The sequence below is a fragment of the Anomaloglossus baeobatrachus genome, chromosome 2, assembly GCF_048569485.1.
Source record: "Anomaloglossus baeobatrachus isolate aAnoBae1 chromosome 2, aAnoBae1.hap1, whole genome shotgun sequence".
NCBI classification, from domain to species: Eukaryota; Metazoa; Chordata; class Amphibia; order Anura; family Aromobatidae; genus Anomaloglossus; species Anomaloglossus baeobatrachus.
In genome coordinates this window covers 656,805,634-656,822,736 of record NC_134354.1, presented here as the reverse complement: position 1 = coordinate 656,822,736, position 17,103 = coordinate 656,805,634, and the positions used below count along the sequence as shown (strand labels likewise).

General features: G+C 42.8%; 1 protein-coding gene across 2 annotated transcripts in view; it reads right to left on the bottom strand.

The window, feature by feature from the left end:
• Positions 1-15,444, bottom strand: part of NAB2 (NGFI-A binding protein 2) — a 32,635-nt gene extending 17,191 nt beyond the window's left edge. The window contains exons 1-2 of one of the 2 annotated variants that reach the window (XM_075337054.1): positions 15,059-15,444; positions 915-1,725 (exon numbers count right to left, since the gene is read on the bottom strand). In XM_075337054.1, the coding sequence (XP_075193169.1) occupies positions 915-1,725; positions 15,059-15,111 (864 nt within the window). In that variant the 5' untranslated portion in view covers positions 15,112-15,444. The remainder of the gene's footprint in view (positions 1-914; positions 1,726-15,058) is intronic. The other variant, XM_075337055.1, reaches the window with a different exon arrangement.
• Between the last annotated feature and the right edge of the window lie 1,659 nt (positions 15,445-17,103).

Below are 17,103 nucleotides of genomic sequence, written 5' to 3'. Positions count from 1 at the left end.
GAAATTGTATTGAACACTATGCACATTTTAATATACACTATTTACTTTTTTAACAATTTTGATCTGTTTTCTGGCATCAAATGAAAACTTTATTTTTATTTTTTTTTTAATCTTAGAGGATTAAAGCAACACAATACAAGGCTTGTCCTGCGTCCATTATAGAGGTGGATACAACTGTATCCATTCTGGACGATCCTCTCTGAGCTAAACACAGTAACAACGCTGCGAATTTCTTCCCTGTCCTGCAGGGAGACACAGCATATAGGATTTTCCGCACGACTCGTCATTACACAACGATTAAACTATATCTACATGAAACCTTTTGACATTAGCACTGCTATCTATACAGCATTGTCGGCCCAACTTGTACTATCTTTGTTACTTTGTGGATGAGTTTTTTTCTGATTGTTTCAAAATGTTGTATGTATAGTATATGGCGTTTGTACAATTGAATTGTTTTGGAGGATCAGATGCAAGATGCTTTTTATCTTATGCAGTAATAGTGGCCTGTTTACTTAAGGGGTTTCCAAGATCAAAATGGAGAAAATAAGAGACACACCCTTATACATTACTTCATAGATCCGCTGTTGCTTGAGTGCCGCCACTCAAGTGGTCTTTGTTTATCTTGGTACAGCAAAGACGTGCCCACCCACCCACATAAACATTGCAATCAATCATTAGGGGGGGAACAGCATACTTATGTGGGTAAACGGGGAAGGCATCGCCTCAGGTTAATACAAACTAGTGGTATGCCCTGGAGCAGCGGCACTGGAGCGGCAACTGATTTCTCAGGTTCTCTTTCTAATTTAAGTCATTTTCTTGGATATTGCAAAAACCCTTAAATAAACAATTTCAATTAAAATCTATTCTTCAATGGCAATTTATAAGAAGTAGACATAAATGAGATTGCTAACCTCATGCAGAGTAAGTCTTTTTCCTTCACGTCTCTTAGAGTCACTCCTTCCGTAGATAGCACTATGTCTTCGAATCTCCCTTTCTTTTCTTGGCCCACCATCTGGTATCTGAAAGATATGTCCCAGCGATCGTCCCAATTTTTTGTTTATTTTCAGCATAGAGCGGGCCTCAGCCACATCTCCGCGAGGCAAGCCTTTCATCAGCCTCTCGACGCTGTCAGATATCACCTGTACTAACTCAGGGTCTAATCTTTCACCTGCTGTTGCATATTGTGTTCCCCTCCCATCTTCATCATCATCCACCTCTTCGTCATCTCCTTCATTTAGTTCTGGAGACACTTGCACTGCCCATGGTCTGTTGTCTAGTTGTGATGGAGATCGTTTGCCATGCTGTTCTTGTTGTTCAGGAAGAACGAAGCCACCAATGCCTTTGTTCAATGTTTCGATATTACTAATGTGACCATTACATGGTCGAGCTACTCTGCCCATTGTCTCTGAAATCTTAAACAATGGTATACTGGTACTGAGGGGGACGCTGTTCAATGGTGGCTGGTTGAATAGTCCTGGATTAGTAGCCCAATCTCGTAAGGCCTTCTGGAGTCGTCTGACATGCAATGGCTTTGTAGCCATGCCAACCAAGGACATAATTTCCAAGAACTCATCTTCTCCGGCCTCACATAACTGCTGTACATCATCACCTCCCTGCTGAATGAAGGTATCGTAATAGCCTAGTAAGTTGGCTCTCTGGAGAACACGATAGAGCTGCAGCTCCCCCAGGGTACGTGGGAGGGAAGTGGTTTCTGCAATGATCCTACAGGTCAAAACAATAAAAAAAAAATGTATTAGCAGGAAATAACAGCAAAAAGCAAAACAAGGGCTAAATAAAAATATATATATATATATATATATATATATAAAAAAAACAGAATAAAGTAGAATTATTTTTTGTATATTGAACCTATTTTAATTACATAATTTAAAAAGTTGACTTGTTGTTTTAGTCACAATGTTTATTACTGGTTAATTAACAGATGAGATCTTCTAAGGGTATGTGTACATGGCGTCTTTACAGTTAGGTCCAGAAATATTTGGACAGTGACACAATTTTCGCGAGTTGGGCTCTGCATGCCACCACATTGGATTTGAAATGAAACCTCTACAACAGAATTCAAGTGCAGATTGTAACGTTTAATTTGAAGGTTTGAACAAAAATATCTGATAGAAATTGTAGGCATTGTACACATTTTTTTACAAACACTCCACATTTTAGGAGGTCAAAAGTAATTGGGCAAATAAACCAAACCCAAACAAAATATTTTCATTTTCAATATTTTGTTGCGAATCCTTTGGAGGCAATCACTGCCTTAAGTCTGGAACCCATGGACATCACCAAACGCTGGGTTTCCTCCTTCTTAATGCTTTGCCAGGCCTTTATAGCCGCAGCCTTCAGGTCTTGCTTGTTTGTGGGTCTTTCCGTCTTAAGTCTGGATTTGAGCAAGTGAAATGCATGCTCAATTGGGTTAAGATCTGGTGATTGACTTGGCCATTGCAGAATGTTCCACTTTTTTGCACTCATGAACTCCTGGGTAGCTTTGGCTGTATGCTTGGGGTCATTGTCCATCTGTACTATGAAGCGCCGTCCGATCAACTTTGCGGCATTTGGCTGAATCTGGGCTGAAAGTATATCCCTGTACACTTCAGAATTCATCCGGCTACTCTTGTCTGCTGTTATGTCATCAATAAACACAAGTGACCCAGTGCCATTGAAAGCCATGCATGCCCATGCCATCACGTTGCCTCCACCATGTTTTACAGAGGATGTGGTGTGCCTTGGATCATGTGCCGTTCCCTTTCTTCTCCAAACTTTTTTCTTCCCATCATTCTGGTACAGGTTGATCTTTGTCTCATCTGTCCATAGAATACTTTTCCAGAACTGAGCTGGCTTCATGAGGTGTTTTTCAGCAAATTTAACTCTGGCCTGTCTATTGTTGGAATTGATGAATGGTTTGCATCTAGATGTGAACCCTTTGTATTTACTTTGATGGAGTCTTCTCTTTACTGTTGACTTAGAGACAGATACACCTACTTCACTGAGAGTGTTCTGGACTTCAGTTGATGTTGTGAACGGGTTCTTCTTCACCAAAGAAAGTATGCGGCAATCATCCACCACTGTTGTCATCCGTGGACGCCCAGGCCTTTTTGAGTTCCCAAGCTCACCAGTCAATTCCTTTTTTCTCAGAATGTACCCGACTGTTGATTTTGCTACTCCAAGCATGTCTGCTATCTCTCTGATGGATTTCTTTTTTTTCAGCCTCAGGATGTTCTGCTTCACCTCAATTGAGAGTTCCTTAGACCGCATGTTGTCTGGTCACAGCAACAGCTTCCAAATGCAAAACCACACACCTGTAATCAACCCCAGACCTTTTAACTACTTCATTGATTACAGGTTAATGAGGGAGACGCCTTCAGAGTTAATTGCAGCCCTTAGAGTCCCTTGTCCAATTACTTTTGGTCCCTTGAAAAAGAGGAGGCTATGCATTACAGAGCTATGATTCCTAAAGCTTTTCTCCGATTTGGATGTGAAAACTTTCATATTGCAGCTGGGAGTGTGCACTTTCAGCCCATATTATATATATAATTGTATTTCTGAACATGTTTTTGTAAACAGCTAAAATAACAAAACTTGTGTCACTGTCTAAATATTTCTGGCCCTGACTGTTTAAGGCTAAGTTCACACATCCTGTGTTTTCAATCCGTCAGGTCCGTCAGCAACGGATCAGTCATTTTCAAGATGTCATCCTGTGAAAAAACGGATCAGTTGCGTCCGTTACATCCGCTGTGCGTCCGTTTTTTGACGGATCAGTCATGATCCGTCTGTGTTTGGGACAGCCCAGTGGGCGTGCCAAGCATGCTGGGCATGCTCAGTAGAGCATGACGGAATCCTGCGCTGGATTCCGTTGTAAGACGGATTACGACGGAATCCAGCACCATAGACATGCATTACAAGCTTGACGGATGGCGACGGATTCCTGCGCGGCGCGTTAATTTTGACGGCCCGAAAAACGTTACATTCTGCGTTGCTCCCCGCTCGGCGGTCAGTCAAAAACGACGGACCGCGACGCAGCGGATGCAACGCAGGGTCATCAGTCGCAATCCGTCACTAATAGAAGTCTATGGGGAAATACAGGATTCCTGCAAAATATTTTGCAGGATTCCGTAATTCCTCAAGGCTACGAATTGTGACTGATGCAAAACACAGGATGTGTGAACTTAGCCTAAGGTGGATTATGTCATCTTATGTCACTTCTTTGAACAGCAGAGAAGTGACATTCTCAATCTTAGTGTTGCTTCCACAAGGAAGCCTCCCGCTCTCTATACTGAAAGCACCACGCCAGCATTTGTTACTGGGGTTTTTTACTGCTGGAGTGGTGCTATTAATCTAAGCTCCCTGCCTGTATTAATATATTCACCCTCCGGTGTTTTCTCTTCGGCGCTGCTCCCATTGGTCTCAGGCATCTCCAGTGTTACATGGAGCCGGAGGTCACTGTTCATTGCAAGTCTATGAGAGCCTCTCCTGATCTCGTTCTGGCTCTCATAAACTTGCAATGAGAGCTTGTGACGTAACTTCTGACTTCCAGTCAGTCAGAAGTTGCGGTCACAAAAAGAGCTGCAGCACTGAAACAGCGCTGATAAAATGTGGAAACGTTGGAGGATGAGTATAAGACAGAGGGCAGAAGAATTAGATTTAAAGCACCACTCCAGTGTATAAAAAACCTAAACATTGGAGTGGTGCTTTAACGGTATAGAGTGAAAGTCACAAGAACGACAGCAATGCCAACCTCAGGAAAATGACTTCTAGCGTTCACCTGAAGCGGCTTTACCTGAGCCAGCATCTAAATGACAACATGTGAACATACCCTGACCCGTTACTTGGAAACTGTTGGCAATCAGTTATCTTTTTTGGAACGATAAAAGTATACATAGACTGAAAATAACTGAAAGCAGCAAAAAGTGATGCAAATATTTAGCAAAATGCCATGTTTTCCATTTCCTGACTTGGAAGGTGTCAGCCAAGTCTATAGCAACGACCTATCCTAAGTGTAGGCTGTCAGTTTTTCATTCCTGGATAACCTCTTTATTTGGTTCAATCTTGGTTTTTGTTATGCTTTTCTTTATTTATGATGATTTGCATAGCACAGTCTGTATCTTTAGGCCTCATTCAGATGTCCCGTGCACATCAATCCAGTCACGGACCGCAAAGTACGGACTGGCCACGGGTCGCCCGACTCAAACTCATCATCCTCATAATCAGATATGAGGCTGTTGAGACCTGCAGGCAGTTTGTGCATTGCAGTCCATGACCAACCAATGTGCACGGGACATCTGATAGCACCCATAGGGTATTTTCATACATTGTGTATTTGCTGTGAATTTTTTGGCGGAAGTGTCCCATTTATCCGAAACAAACTCATTCCCGTGAATGGAACAGATTTTCAATGGCACCCTTAATAAATAATAGAATACTCAAAAAGAGAATTAAAGTTTATGGCATCCATTGTAATTTGCTTTTAGTCATTCAGAAATGGATTTACCAGAACTAGTAAAAAGGAAGCCATGACACTAGTGTGAACAGACCCTAAGATAGTTATGCCCTGCACCTTCTGAATTGTGCCCAGCAGCTTTTGGAGCCGGGTGTATTATTGAGTGATTCCCCGAATAGCAGATGTGGAGGCGAGACTGAAGTATGGGTGGATTTACAGACGTGATTTGTTATATTATTACCTCCTTGTTTGGTTCACATTCACCCCGAATGTTCGGAAGGGTCAACTTGTCTAAGTGAAACCTGCTTTATGAAAATTGCGTTTCTTCTGCTATTTTGACTAAGGTGTCATTACGTTATTGCTGTATACGAGCATTCGAGAAGAAATGTATTTTTCTGTGAATATTAATAAAGCTATTACCTCCCACATGCTGGGGCTGAGTGTATGTTTTATACCTCTGTAGTCAGTGCTTTAATTAACATTTTATGCACAGGATCGTTCAGATGGAAAATAACTCTAGCCGCTAATATACTCGGAAAATAAATATCTGGAGAAATAACTGCACGACGGCACTAAACTTATCTACGACAGACACTTCAATAATAAAAGAGCTATGAGCTCATTCACACTAATACATTTAAGTATCAATTCACCCAAAGGCTGTCAAGGCATGCTGGGAGTTGTGGTTTTGCATAAACTGTGCTACAAATAATTAAGAAAACTTAATAATAAATTTGAGAAGTTCTCCAATAAATAACCATTACCACCTATCTATAGGTTTTGTGGAGTATGCTTACTGAGGGTCTGACCACCTCCAAGCGTTGTCTGATTTTTCAACTGACCCATAGACTCCATAAAAATACACAGACAAATGAACAGACCCCTAGACTGAAAGGCCGTGTTCACACGTTCAGTATTTGGTGAGTTTTTTTTACCTCAGTATTTGTAGCCAAAACCAGGAATGGGTAAAGAATACAGAAGTGGTCCCCGGGTTTCAATTATACTTTTTCTCCGATTGTTCCACTCTTGGTTTTGGCTAAAAATAGCGTTGAGCAAGAAGCTAACTATTCGTACTCGCTATACTCATAACGAGTACTGTGTAATACTCGCATATTCATTGCGAACAGCATGTGCAATGCAAGTCAATGGTGAAAACTTGCATAGTAACGAGTAACCTGAATGCCATACTATTTGTGTGAGTAGCGAATATTGCGGAATTCAGGTTACTCGTTACATTGCGAGTTTTCCCCATTGACTTGCATTGCACACGCAGTACTAGACAGTATTCGTTATGAGTATAGGGAGTATGAATAGTTAGGTACTCGCTCAACTCTAGCTTCAAATACTAAGGTAAAAAAATCTCACATGTGTGCACAAGACCTAAGGCTATGTGCGCACGTTGCGTAATTGCATGCAGTTACGCTGCGATCTGCACCGCAGCGTAACTGCATGCGTCCTGCATCCCCTATGGCGATTGTGCAGGAGCCGTGCGCACGTGGCGTCTTAGAGCGCAGCGCTTCGGCTGCTGCCAGAAGCGCGCGTTATAAGAAGTGACATGTCACTTCTTTCCTGCGCTTTGCCTGCACCCCCGCCCTGTCTACGGGAGGGGCTGCAGTCAGAGCGCATGGAATCGGCTTTTTTTTTTCATTACGGACTGTTTCTGCAGCGATTTGAAGCGCACGTGTGCTCTTTAAAATCGCTGCAGAAATTTCTGCAGGGCCACTACGCAATGTGCGCACATAGCCTAAGGCTACATGCACACGCTGCAGTTTTTTCTACACACAAACTGCAACCAAAACTGCAACCAAAACTGCACCTTGCCAGAGAGCCTGGAAATGTAAAAATAAAACGCTGGTAATGATGGTACATTTTTGTTGTTTTTTTATTTTTTTTTGTCATGTTTTTATCAATTCTGACTTCATGTGTCTGTCAGTATAGAAAGTGTGACGAAACTGCGACACTAAAACAAGGAGAATGAACATGCTGCATTTTTTTTGTCAGACGTTTGTGACAAATAAACTGCAGACAAAAAATGCAACATGCGCACAGCAAATCTTGACCTCTCATAGACTTTGCTGGGTAGTCAAAAGTCAGAACTTGCTGACAACAAAACTGCACCAAAAAAAGCAACAAAAACTACAGCGTGCGCAGGTACAAGTTTTATCCATAAAAAAACACTAACTTTATCAGACATAATAAGCTACAACCATCTTCGCTCCCTGCAGAATGAAGCACAGTTTGTATTGGTGTAATACAGAAGTAATGTATATTTTAAATAAACTACATAAATATTCAAAGAACCAACCTCAATTAAAAAATTAAGCTTAAAGGACCACTCGGGTATGTATTTTTATTAGTCTGTCAATAAAACACTTGCATGGAAACAGTTTCTCTCCTTTGCCTTTGAGTGCTTGGGTATCTGCTATTTGATTTGTTTACCCTATAGCACCTAGTCTATAGTAGTTGAGCCAGACTTTATCTAAATACCTCTCCTGGATTATGTGACTGCTCCTCTGACCTACTGGATCACATAGCCGATCTTTATTTTCACGTTTTGGGTGAGACCGTATAAATCGGAGTGCAATACTCGGATGGGCGGAGGCTCTCTAGGCCCGAGCAACAAAGCTTCATATATTTCCATGCAGCTGTCATGCTAAGGTCAAGAGATGTGCAGCCAGTCCAGTTTATACGATCGTTTGAATGCACTGTTAGGGCTCGTACAGACAGCCATGGATTCTCTCATTTGAGTAAATCGGGTCAATTATGTGTGACGCCCTGGACTAGCCAGGTAGTCACAGATAGACCCCCGCACTACCGCACTACATCTGTCCCCCAAAAAGGTGTCATCAGCCAACCATTAAAACCTAGTCACCTCTCTCAGTGCTTTATGAACACACCAGGGGGTAAAGCCAGGCGGTTGGCCACGCCCACCGAGGAGTTCAGAGAGCCTGAGGCAGGAAAACACAGCAGATTAGTTCACAGGAGTGAGGAGAGTGGAAGCAGGCCTGTGCCCAGGTCTGTAGCAGTCTGACAGGTGCTGGGGTTGGAGCCCGGGCACCTTTGGCTAGGAGGCAAACGGTGGCCTTAGCCTGCAGGAGGCGGGAAGACGGCTCGGTGGAACCGTGGTGGACCGGGACAGGGTAGTGGCCCGCCGGTACCGACCCGGGGAACCGACTCGGAAACCGGAGCACACAGGGGGGTACTCAGACACTGAAACGAGGTCCAGAATCCACTGGACTGAGTTAATTAACTGATTGCGGTCTGGACTATAGGTTCTTTCCCACCCAAGTCCCGACTGAAGACAACAGCCCACCGAGGGGGATAGAAAGCCACTGCACAGGCAGAGAGATCCCACGGGCCAGCGTCTGCGGGCAAAAGGGCTCTCCTGACATCCACAAAGCCGGGGAGCGGACTCCCGTCGCTGAAGCGCAGGCAGCCCAAATACACAACACGGTGCAGGAGAAAGGCCAAGACCACCGAACCGGGTGGGGGACCAGAAGCTGCCGACTGCGGGCACCGACCACCATCAACTTGGTTTACCAGAGACTTGTGTCTGTCAATAACAGTGAGTACAACAGTGCCATCCGACCGCGGGGCCACCATCCCTGCCCACGGGGTTAACAACTTGCTGCATAACATCTCCCCCGGGTGCCCCGTAACTGCAGCGGTGGAGTCTACCTTCACCACATCCCGTGGGTGGCGTCACGAACTCAAGCGCGGCTCCGACCGTGCACCTACCTAACCCCCACCAAAAGCGCCAGCATCCCCTTTCAGAGCGAAGTGACCCCGGGTCCAGAGGCGCTCGAGCCACCCACCAACGAGCCCGGATCTGAGCGGCTCGGCTGCAGCTGAGCGCGGGGCGGTACATATGCAAATGACACTGATCAAACTATGATCAGAGTTTTATCAGTGTCAACAGAGTGTGATTTGATTCTCTCGGATGAGAGCATCAGACACAGTGTGAGAAGAAGATGGAGAACAAAACTTCTCCATGTTCTCCATTCTGAGTCCATGGAAATCAGACTGCACTCAGATGCCATCTGAGTACAACCCGATGTTTCTCATGCACTCATTGACTTGCATAGTAGAATGCGATCCAAATATCAGATCAAACTCAGACATGCAGGGATTTTTTTTCCTTGGACAGACATTGTCTGAGGAAAAAGTCTTATATGTGCCTAACCCCATAAACTAACATTGGCCCGAGAGTGATCTGATGTTTTGTCGGGTTGCACTCGGGCCGAAAATATTGCCAAATGCACCTGCCCTTAATGTAAAGTCTATAAGAGCCTTGTTCTGATCTCATAGACATTCATTGATAAAGTGACTTCTGATCACCACAGTGGTGTAAGTTAGCTGGTCATGATTGTGGTCACATGATGCAGGAGAGGACTACAGCAGCGCTGGAAATGGTAGCAGACAGCAAGCAGTAAGTATATTATCATACACACTACACACACATTAGTGATTACTGCTAACAAAGCAGGAAATAAAAAATCTGACTAGTCCGGTGATGACCCTGGCTGACTCCTACCCACCAGCTCCAGTTGATTGACCGGTCTCTGTACATAGGGAGAGACATGTCAATCAACTGGAGCAGGTTAGGGAAAAACATCTGGGGGTGCTGCCAGCCTAATCAGGTCCCGCTTGATAGTTTCTGTCTGGCTGCAATCATGCAGCCAGGCTCTGATTCTTGCCGTCCATGGTACGGGCTGCAAGGAATAAGTCATATGTTCTAAGGACAATTTTCTATTTCTGCAAATTAATTTAATTTAATCTTAGTCCTGAAGGCAGCCTTTAAAGCGTAACCCTCTTTTTAATTTTTATTTCATAACTCAATAGTACACATGAAAATAAACAACTTTGTAATATATCTCCTCAGTAATAGTCGCCATCTTCTCTATAATGGGAAATTCTTCACTGAATACAGATTTTACCTCCGAATTGTGAATTTCATAATGACTGATCAATTCTGGCAAAGAGAGAGGCAAATTTGTCGGATAAGATATATTATAAAGTTACTTATTTTCATGTGCACAATTGATTTATGAAATAAAAATTAAAATGGTTACAATTTAAAGGGTTTTCCCACAACACCAGTCATCACTTATCAACAAGATAGGTCATAAATAGCTGCTGAGATGCCTACTGATTCCGCGAGTGGCGGATCCAAAGTCCTCTGCATCAATGAAGCTTTAAGACCCAGTCACACACAACGACTTACCAGCGATTCCGAAAACGATGCGACCTGATAGGGATCGCAGGTAAGTCGTTGGGAGGTCGCAGGTGAGATGTCACACAGTCAGACCTTACCAGCGATGCAGGAACGATACAGGTCGCAGTAGCGACCTGTATAACGATCTCAGCAGTCACTGTGACCCTGTCACACAGTGTCAAACACAGCGAGGTGTCCTGCCCAGCAGGACATCGCCTTTGAAGAAAATGGCCTGGACCATTCTAAGACGACTAGAGCTCACAGCAGGGGCCTAATCGCTGGTAGGTGTCACACATAACAAGATCGCTAACCGGATCGCTACTGCGTCACGGAAACCGTGACTCAGCTGTGATCTCGCTAGCGATCTAGTTATGTGTGACAGTACCTTTACACTTTAGTCACACTGACTGATCTTTGTGGCACCCATTCTTGTCATTAGTGAGGTTAGTCCCCAATTGATCATACAATCATCATCTAGCCCATGGAAAGGTGATATATACTGAATAAGCAACAACCCCTTTAATGGGTTACACTGGAACACTGGATATCAGAATTAGTAAACGACCTCCATATAGGTTTATATCATGGGCTTCACAGGTTCCACAATGGTAGAATCTACAACAAAAGTCTTTGAGTGAACATAAAACAAATGATACATAATGATAGTGAATAAAACTTGTCTAAAGTGAAGTGAATAACCCATTGTTCATCTGATGAAATGGGAGCACAGACTGCTGAGCGTCGGAATCCACCCACATGTTTATTCATGGAATTACGGAGGCGGAGTGGGATAGACCGGGCGTTGTTTAAAGCAAACCCACAGTAATTGTTTGATTTGCCACAGAAAGTTCCAAAAGCATGGGAAAGTTATGTGCCGAGACAGGATAAGAGTTTTACACTAGTGAAATTCTACATTGATCTGTATTTTAGGATCATCACTGAATATATAAGCATTAAATCACCTGCTTGATCCCAAACCAGTGGGAAGTTCAGGTACATGGGTAAATACACTCATTATGGTGCCAGTAGGGGAGGATATTAGTGTAATAGGCCATGCATTGTTACTTTTGAATTAGCTTTTGGCTCTAGGTTAAATCTAAAAGATAGCTCAAAAGTGCCAACCATTATGGACATTTATCCTACTGTCAGGTTTACAAAAAATGGCAGCCACAGTAACACAGAGAAAAAGGCAATATCTCTGTATATACATATAATACAACCAAATTAAGCTCCAACTTCTGCCACAATAAGACAGAGAAAAAGATAATATCTCTATATAGAAATAATACAACCAAACTAAGCTCTAACTTCAGATCTACTAAATGATTGTCTTGATTTATGATTTACTAATTGATTGTCTTGATTTATTGTTTGGGTGTAAATTCACTTTAATAATGACATTTATATCAGTTTAGTACCCAATAACCTCATGAATTCTACAGGATATCATTTTAACATTGTGCAAGTCAAGAAATTCCCATTTTAAAGAAATTGAGACATTTACCACCTTGGATTTAGCTGAGTAAATGTACAGAACTGCTATTGTTGTGGTGTAACCCAGCGCTTGGAAGACAGGACAGTTGGTCTCGTACTGGCATACTTTCTGAAGGAAAACAAAATATGTCTGCCAATGTAAAATGGCACTTAACCAAATGTAGTTTTGCGCGACCTAGACTTGCCAACATTTAAAAACTATTTCCATGGACACTTTGCTATTGGGAAGGAGCACTTTTGTACAGATCACGTCACACCCGCAGCTGGCAATGTATTACTTCTACAAGGGTGGCCCCACACGAGTTTTAGCCTCACAGATGAGTGTTCATTACTTTAGAGAAGAAGCAAACCTGGATCAAACAACTTGAAAACTCATTAAGCAAACCAGGGAAAGCATACAGTATAACCGGTCTCACAGACCATTCACACCCACACTATAATGGTTGTTTGCAGTTCATAGAAGCAAAGAAGGAAAAATGTCAGCACAATAATCCATATTTTTTTATTGACTTTTGACTACCCATGCTCTTAACAAAAAAAGAGAAAAACGTAGATGCTATATGAACCCTAAAACCAATGGCCTTGGTAGTATCACAATATTAACAGTTTTCAATACTAAGGAAGTGATCAAATACAATTCTCTAACTCTATGCTGATATTAAGGCGGCTTTCATCCACACTTTCAGGGGTTCTCTAGAATCAGAAAATAATTGCTGCTTCTCCCCCAAAGCACCAGCCAACCCTGGTCCGAGTTTCATCAATGTTTTGGAGAAAAATTTCCTCAGAGTTTGGTCAGTGTTACCAAAAGAGTTACATCAGTTTTTCTTGTATAAAAAAGGAGGTTTCTCAAGCTCTTCTTATCACACAATCTGTAAAAAATGGACAACACACTGGTGGCATCCGAATTCGGTCCATTTTTTTTCACTGACTAATATACGGTCCGTGCATTGGAGAGTTTGGTTGATGAGTCAGATCAAAATCGGACATTTCTCTGTGATTTTGTGCAGACCACTCAATCTGCAAAAATACACAGAGTTCCGGACAGCCCATAGAGTATATTAAGGAATGAGTTATATCCAAGAAAAATACAGATAGAATTAATACATGAAAAAGTAATTTCTGAGTAAGCTGCCAGTAGATCCGTATTACACAATGCATTTCCAGCACTACCCAACTTAGAGAAGCCAAGAGGAAACTACTAGATGCCCTATTAGCAGACATGGCATTGACTCATTGTCAGGTTATTGCAAAATAGTGAAGATGAGGTCAGAAATAAGAATGACGTTATTTAGAATTGTTGACTATTCAGCAATTCACACGTTATATTAGTTAAAAAATGTTTTCAATCATGATAGATCTCTTTTTACTTAAAAAAATGTTCACCCTAAAGGCCTCATACACATTACACTTAATGTTGATATTGACAGGTTCAGCCAAGAATCTAATCTGTATAGGCCAACTAATGGTCAGAAGAGTTGTCGATGACCCATGTCCAATTTTGGATTACCAATCGTTCTGCCAGCCACCAGTTGAGATGTTGGCTGGCAACTTTCTCATGAAGAACACAGAAATACTTGGCCGAAGAAGCGCTCTAGTTGGGGCCAGGGATAGAGAGTTGGCTGAGATGGAGGTCAGTTGATTGATGGGCTGACAACCATTTAATAGATAAACAAATTAATATTACGCCTCCAAAGCTTTCCCAATCAAGACAAAGAAGTTATAGGCCATTAATATGTCAATGTTACCTGCTGATGTAAGAGAATGGATTTAGAAATGATACAGTCTTCAATTGTACCTTACACAAGAAAAAAAATCACAATCTCTAAGTTGTCTGTAATGCTTTGATAGAAGATGGGTCTTGAGACCCCAAAACTCACAATGAGGTTTTTTTTCTCTAAAAACATCAATTCAGGAAAACTTTGCGAATGATTGAGCATTGTATTGAAGAATAAAAACCAGTAACTATCTGAATTAAGGCGAGTACAGTCTTTCAGAAGTAGCAGATTTCACTCTGGTCCATTGTTCTCATTAGTGTCTTCCAAAGTTGTGTTTGGTTACATGACACTTTGGATCACTCAGTAATGTCTTCTGCATCGGTATAGTCATTATACAAAATGGTTTAACAGAATTGGCTGCCAGGGAAATATTACTCTGAGATCTCTGGAGACATTTTACAAAGTGAATTTCACATTCAGGTATTGCATAATGGTATCTGTGCAAACACATCCACATACCCAAAGGTTACAATGCTCATATAATCTAGCTCTGAGAAAAGTAATGAGAGGTGGGGCCCATTTCCTTTAGTCACATGCAAAAAAAAAATGCAGGACTTGTACAAACACATGTATCATACTCCATACATAACTGCGGCTACATCAGCACTGATATTGTGAAAAGTATTAAATTGAGCGCAATAAATAAATCGTGATTTGGTGCAGTCATCGACAACCAGAACATTTTCATCTAGTTCTGTAATCTTCGAAATGTAGACTGACAGCTGCCCAGTGCTCCAGGATGAGAGCAATCGTAATCCATCCGATCCCTCAGGTGTAGACCTATTAACCCCCATGCTACTAAACGATTACATTTAAAGCCAGAAAATTATAAAGTATATAAACAATATTAATCTGTGTCTGCCAGATGAGCCCTTATAGGGTTCCTCTCTTTATAATGATAGTTCTCTTAAGAATATACTTTTTTAACCATTTCATAAGAATAACATCAAGGTGGTACTTTGCCTTTTTGCAACTTATAGAAACAATGTAGACACAAATCATGATATAGTAAGTACAGAATATCCAGTGAGGCTCTAACAATACTACGTACAATGAGTACGTGAGAACTAGCAAACTAGTACAATCATACACATCTGCTCACTTTGCTAACTTACTTGCCTTGCTTTGGACGCCCGCTTTAGGTCATCTGATCTGCCAGCCCTCTCCGCCATTTAGGAGTTTTATATATTTTAGGCAAAGTGTCCCCAAAATCGTAGAGTAGAAACTTTTAGCGATTAATAAAATAGGAGGGTTGTGGTTTATTGTATCCTGTTTCTTTGGTCGATTACTGTTTCTTCATCACATCCTTTGCCATCATCTATGAGCCTTTTTCTTCCTGCTTTGCTCTCGGCGGTCGCTCTACCACAATCCAGTGTCTAGCATCTGTCTGCCTCTCTGCTCTCCCTCTGCCTCTCTAACTGATTTTCTCTGGGCTCCCCTTGCCTAAGGTCTGCAAGCTCTCTCTGCTGTTTTCCACCCACATACACATTGCAATAAGCCTCTTCTCTGTATGTCAGGGTTTGTGTAGGAGGACTGGGGGAAGGGCCGAATCAAAAGCTTCTAGAACAGCAGTGCAATAACTAGAGCATGTCTGACCATCATACGTGCACATCCAGCTCACTTTCTGACTTACGTGACTTCATGGTTTATTTCTCTGTTCTGTTCATTTAATGTCAATTAAAAAAATAATGTGTCAGATTTTGCTTTGATGTATTACCATATCAGATTTCTGTTACAGTAATGAGAAATGCCCTATCACAGTGTAGCTTTCACCTATCATAGTCTGGGGCCACACAGGACACTTGTTGCAGCGATTTATTGTTAAAAGTTTGGAATTTTCTGTTCAGTGGAAGACACTTTGAGATAAGTTTCCTTAATAAGAAACTACAGATAGGAAATCGCAGATGATGATGATGATGATGATGATGATGATGATGATGATGATGAATGGCAACTACAAACTGTTTTGCCACATGTGGCTCTGCATTATGCAGTATGAGCCAAACTGCAAAAAAGTTTCACGAAGGTATATGGCTCGATTCACTAAGACAGGCATTGTGCATCTGAGTCCTAATGGAGGCACAGCCGGAAAAAGATGTGCCTAATTTATTAATGTAAAGAGGTGGTCCGAAACTAAAATGTTGTTATTTTAGGCTCCCTTGACATGTCCATGTTTCTGGTACGTGTGGCATCCAAACATACCTTTTATAACCTATGGTGCTGTGACGCCCTGGACTATTTGGGTCGTCACAGGGTTCTGCACAATCTGCACTCCACGTGCAGGGCTCAAACCCCCATGGCTCTGGGACTTTATTCTGCAGTACTGCCTCCACCAGCATTCAGAAATTCTAGATACATCTTGCATCACACCTGTCAGGCACACCAGTGGGCTGCTTAAGCAGGAATAGTGCCACCCACCTAGGAGTCAGGCAGGGAGGTGGGAGGTGTCAGAGTATTCAAGTAGTAACCCTCGAGCTGTGAGGAGCTCTGAGGAAGCTGGGAGTTCTAGCTCCCAGGGGAGAAGCAGACTAGGTCACAGACGGTGGTCTGAACGTAGAGGAGTTGGACCCCCGGTCACAGGGCATTCAGGATAGGTGCCTGGAACCCGTCAAGGAGGACGGTCGGCAGCCTGGTCCTATCACCGGTCCGGGACCGAAGGCACGTCGGGGTACATGGAACCTAGGTCGGGGAGAAGCTTCAAGTGACCCCGCAATTAACCTGCGTAGGACAGAGCCTTTATGGACTGTTCCCATGAAGCTCAGAAATTGGGGGCACTAGCGCAACGAGGGGGATAGGGCTTTCCTAGCAAGCAGCCCACTAAAATCCCAAGCGTAAGCTCCTGAGAGCAGGCTCCTTCACTTATCCACATTGGGGAGCGGGGCCCGGAAAGCTCCAAGCTACCAGGTCACATCGGACAATCTAAATTTTATGCCAGGAGGCTGGCCACGGACCACCAAGCAGTGCTGCAGGGGACAGGACCTGGACGAGCTCCCTTCAAGAGGCAACGGCAGTCAGAGACTTGGTTTACCCTGTTGTCAGTGTCTGCTTTATTGCTGAATGAGTACTCGACTGTCCCCTGCAACCAGCGAGCCTGCGCTCCCCTTGCACCCCACGCCACCATCCAGAGTCCTGGGGCCTTCCCCTACCCATGGAGGGTAACGTCA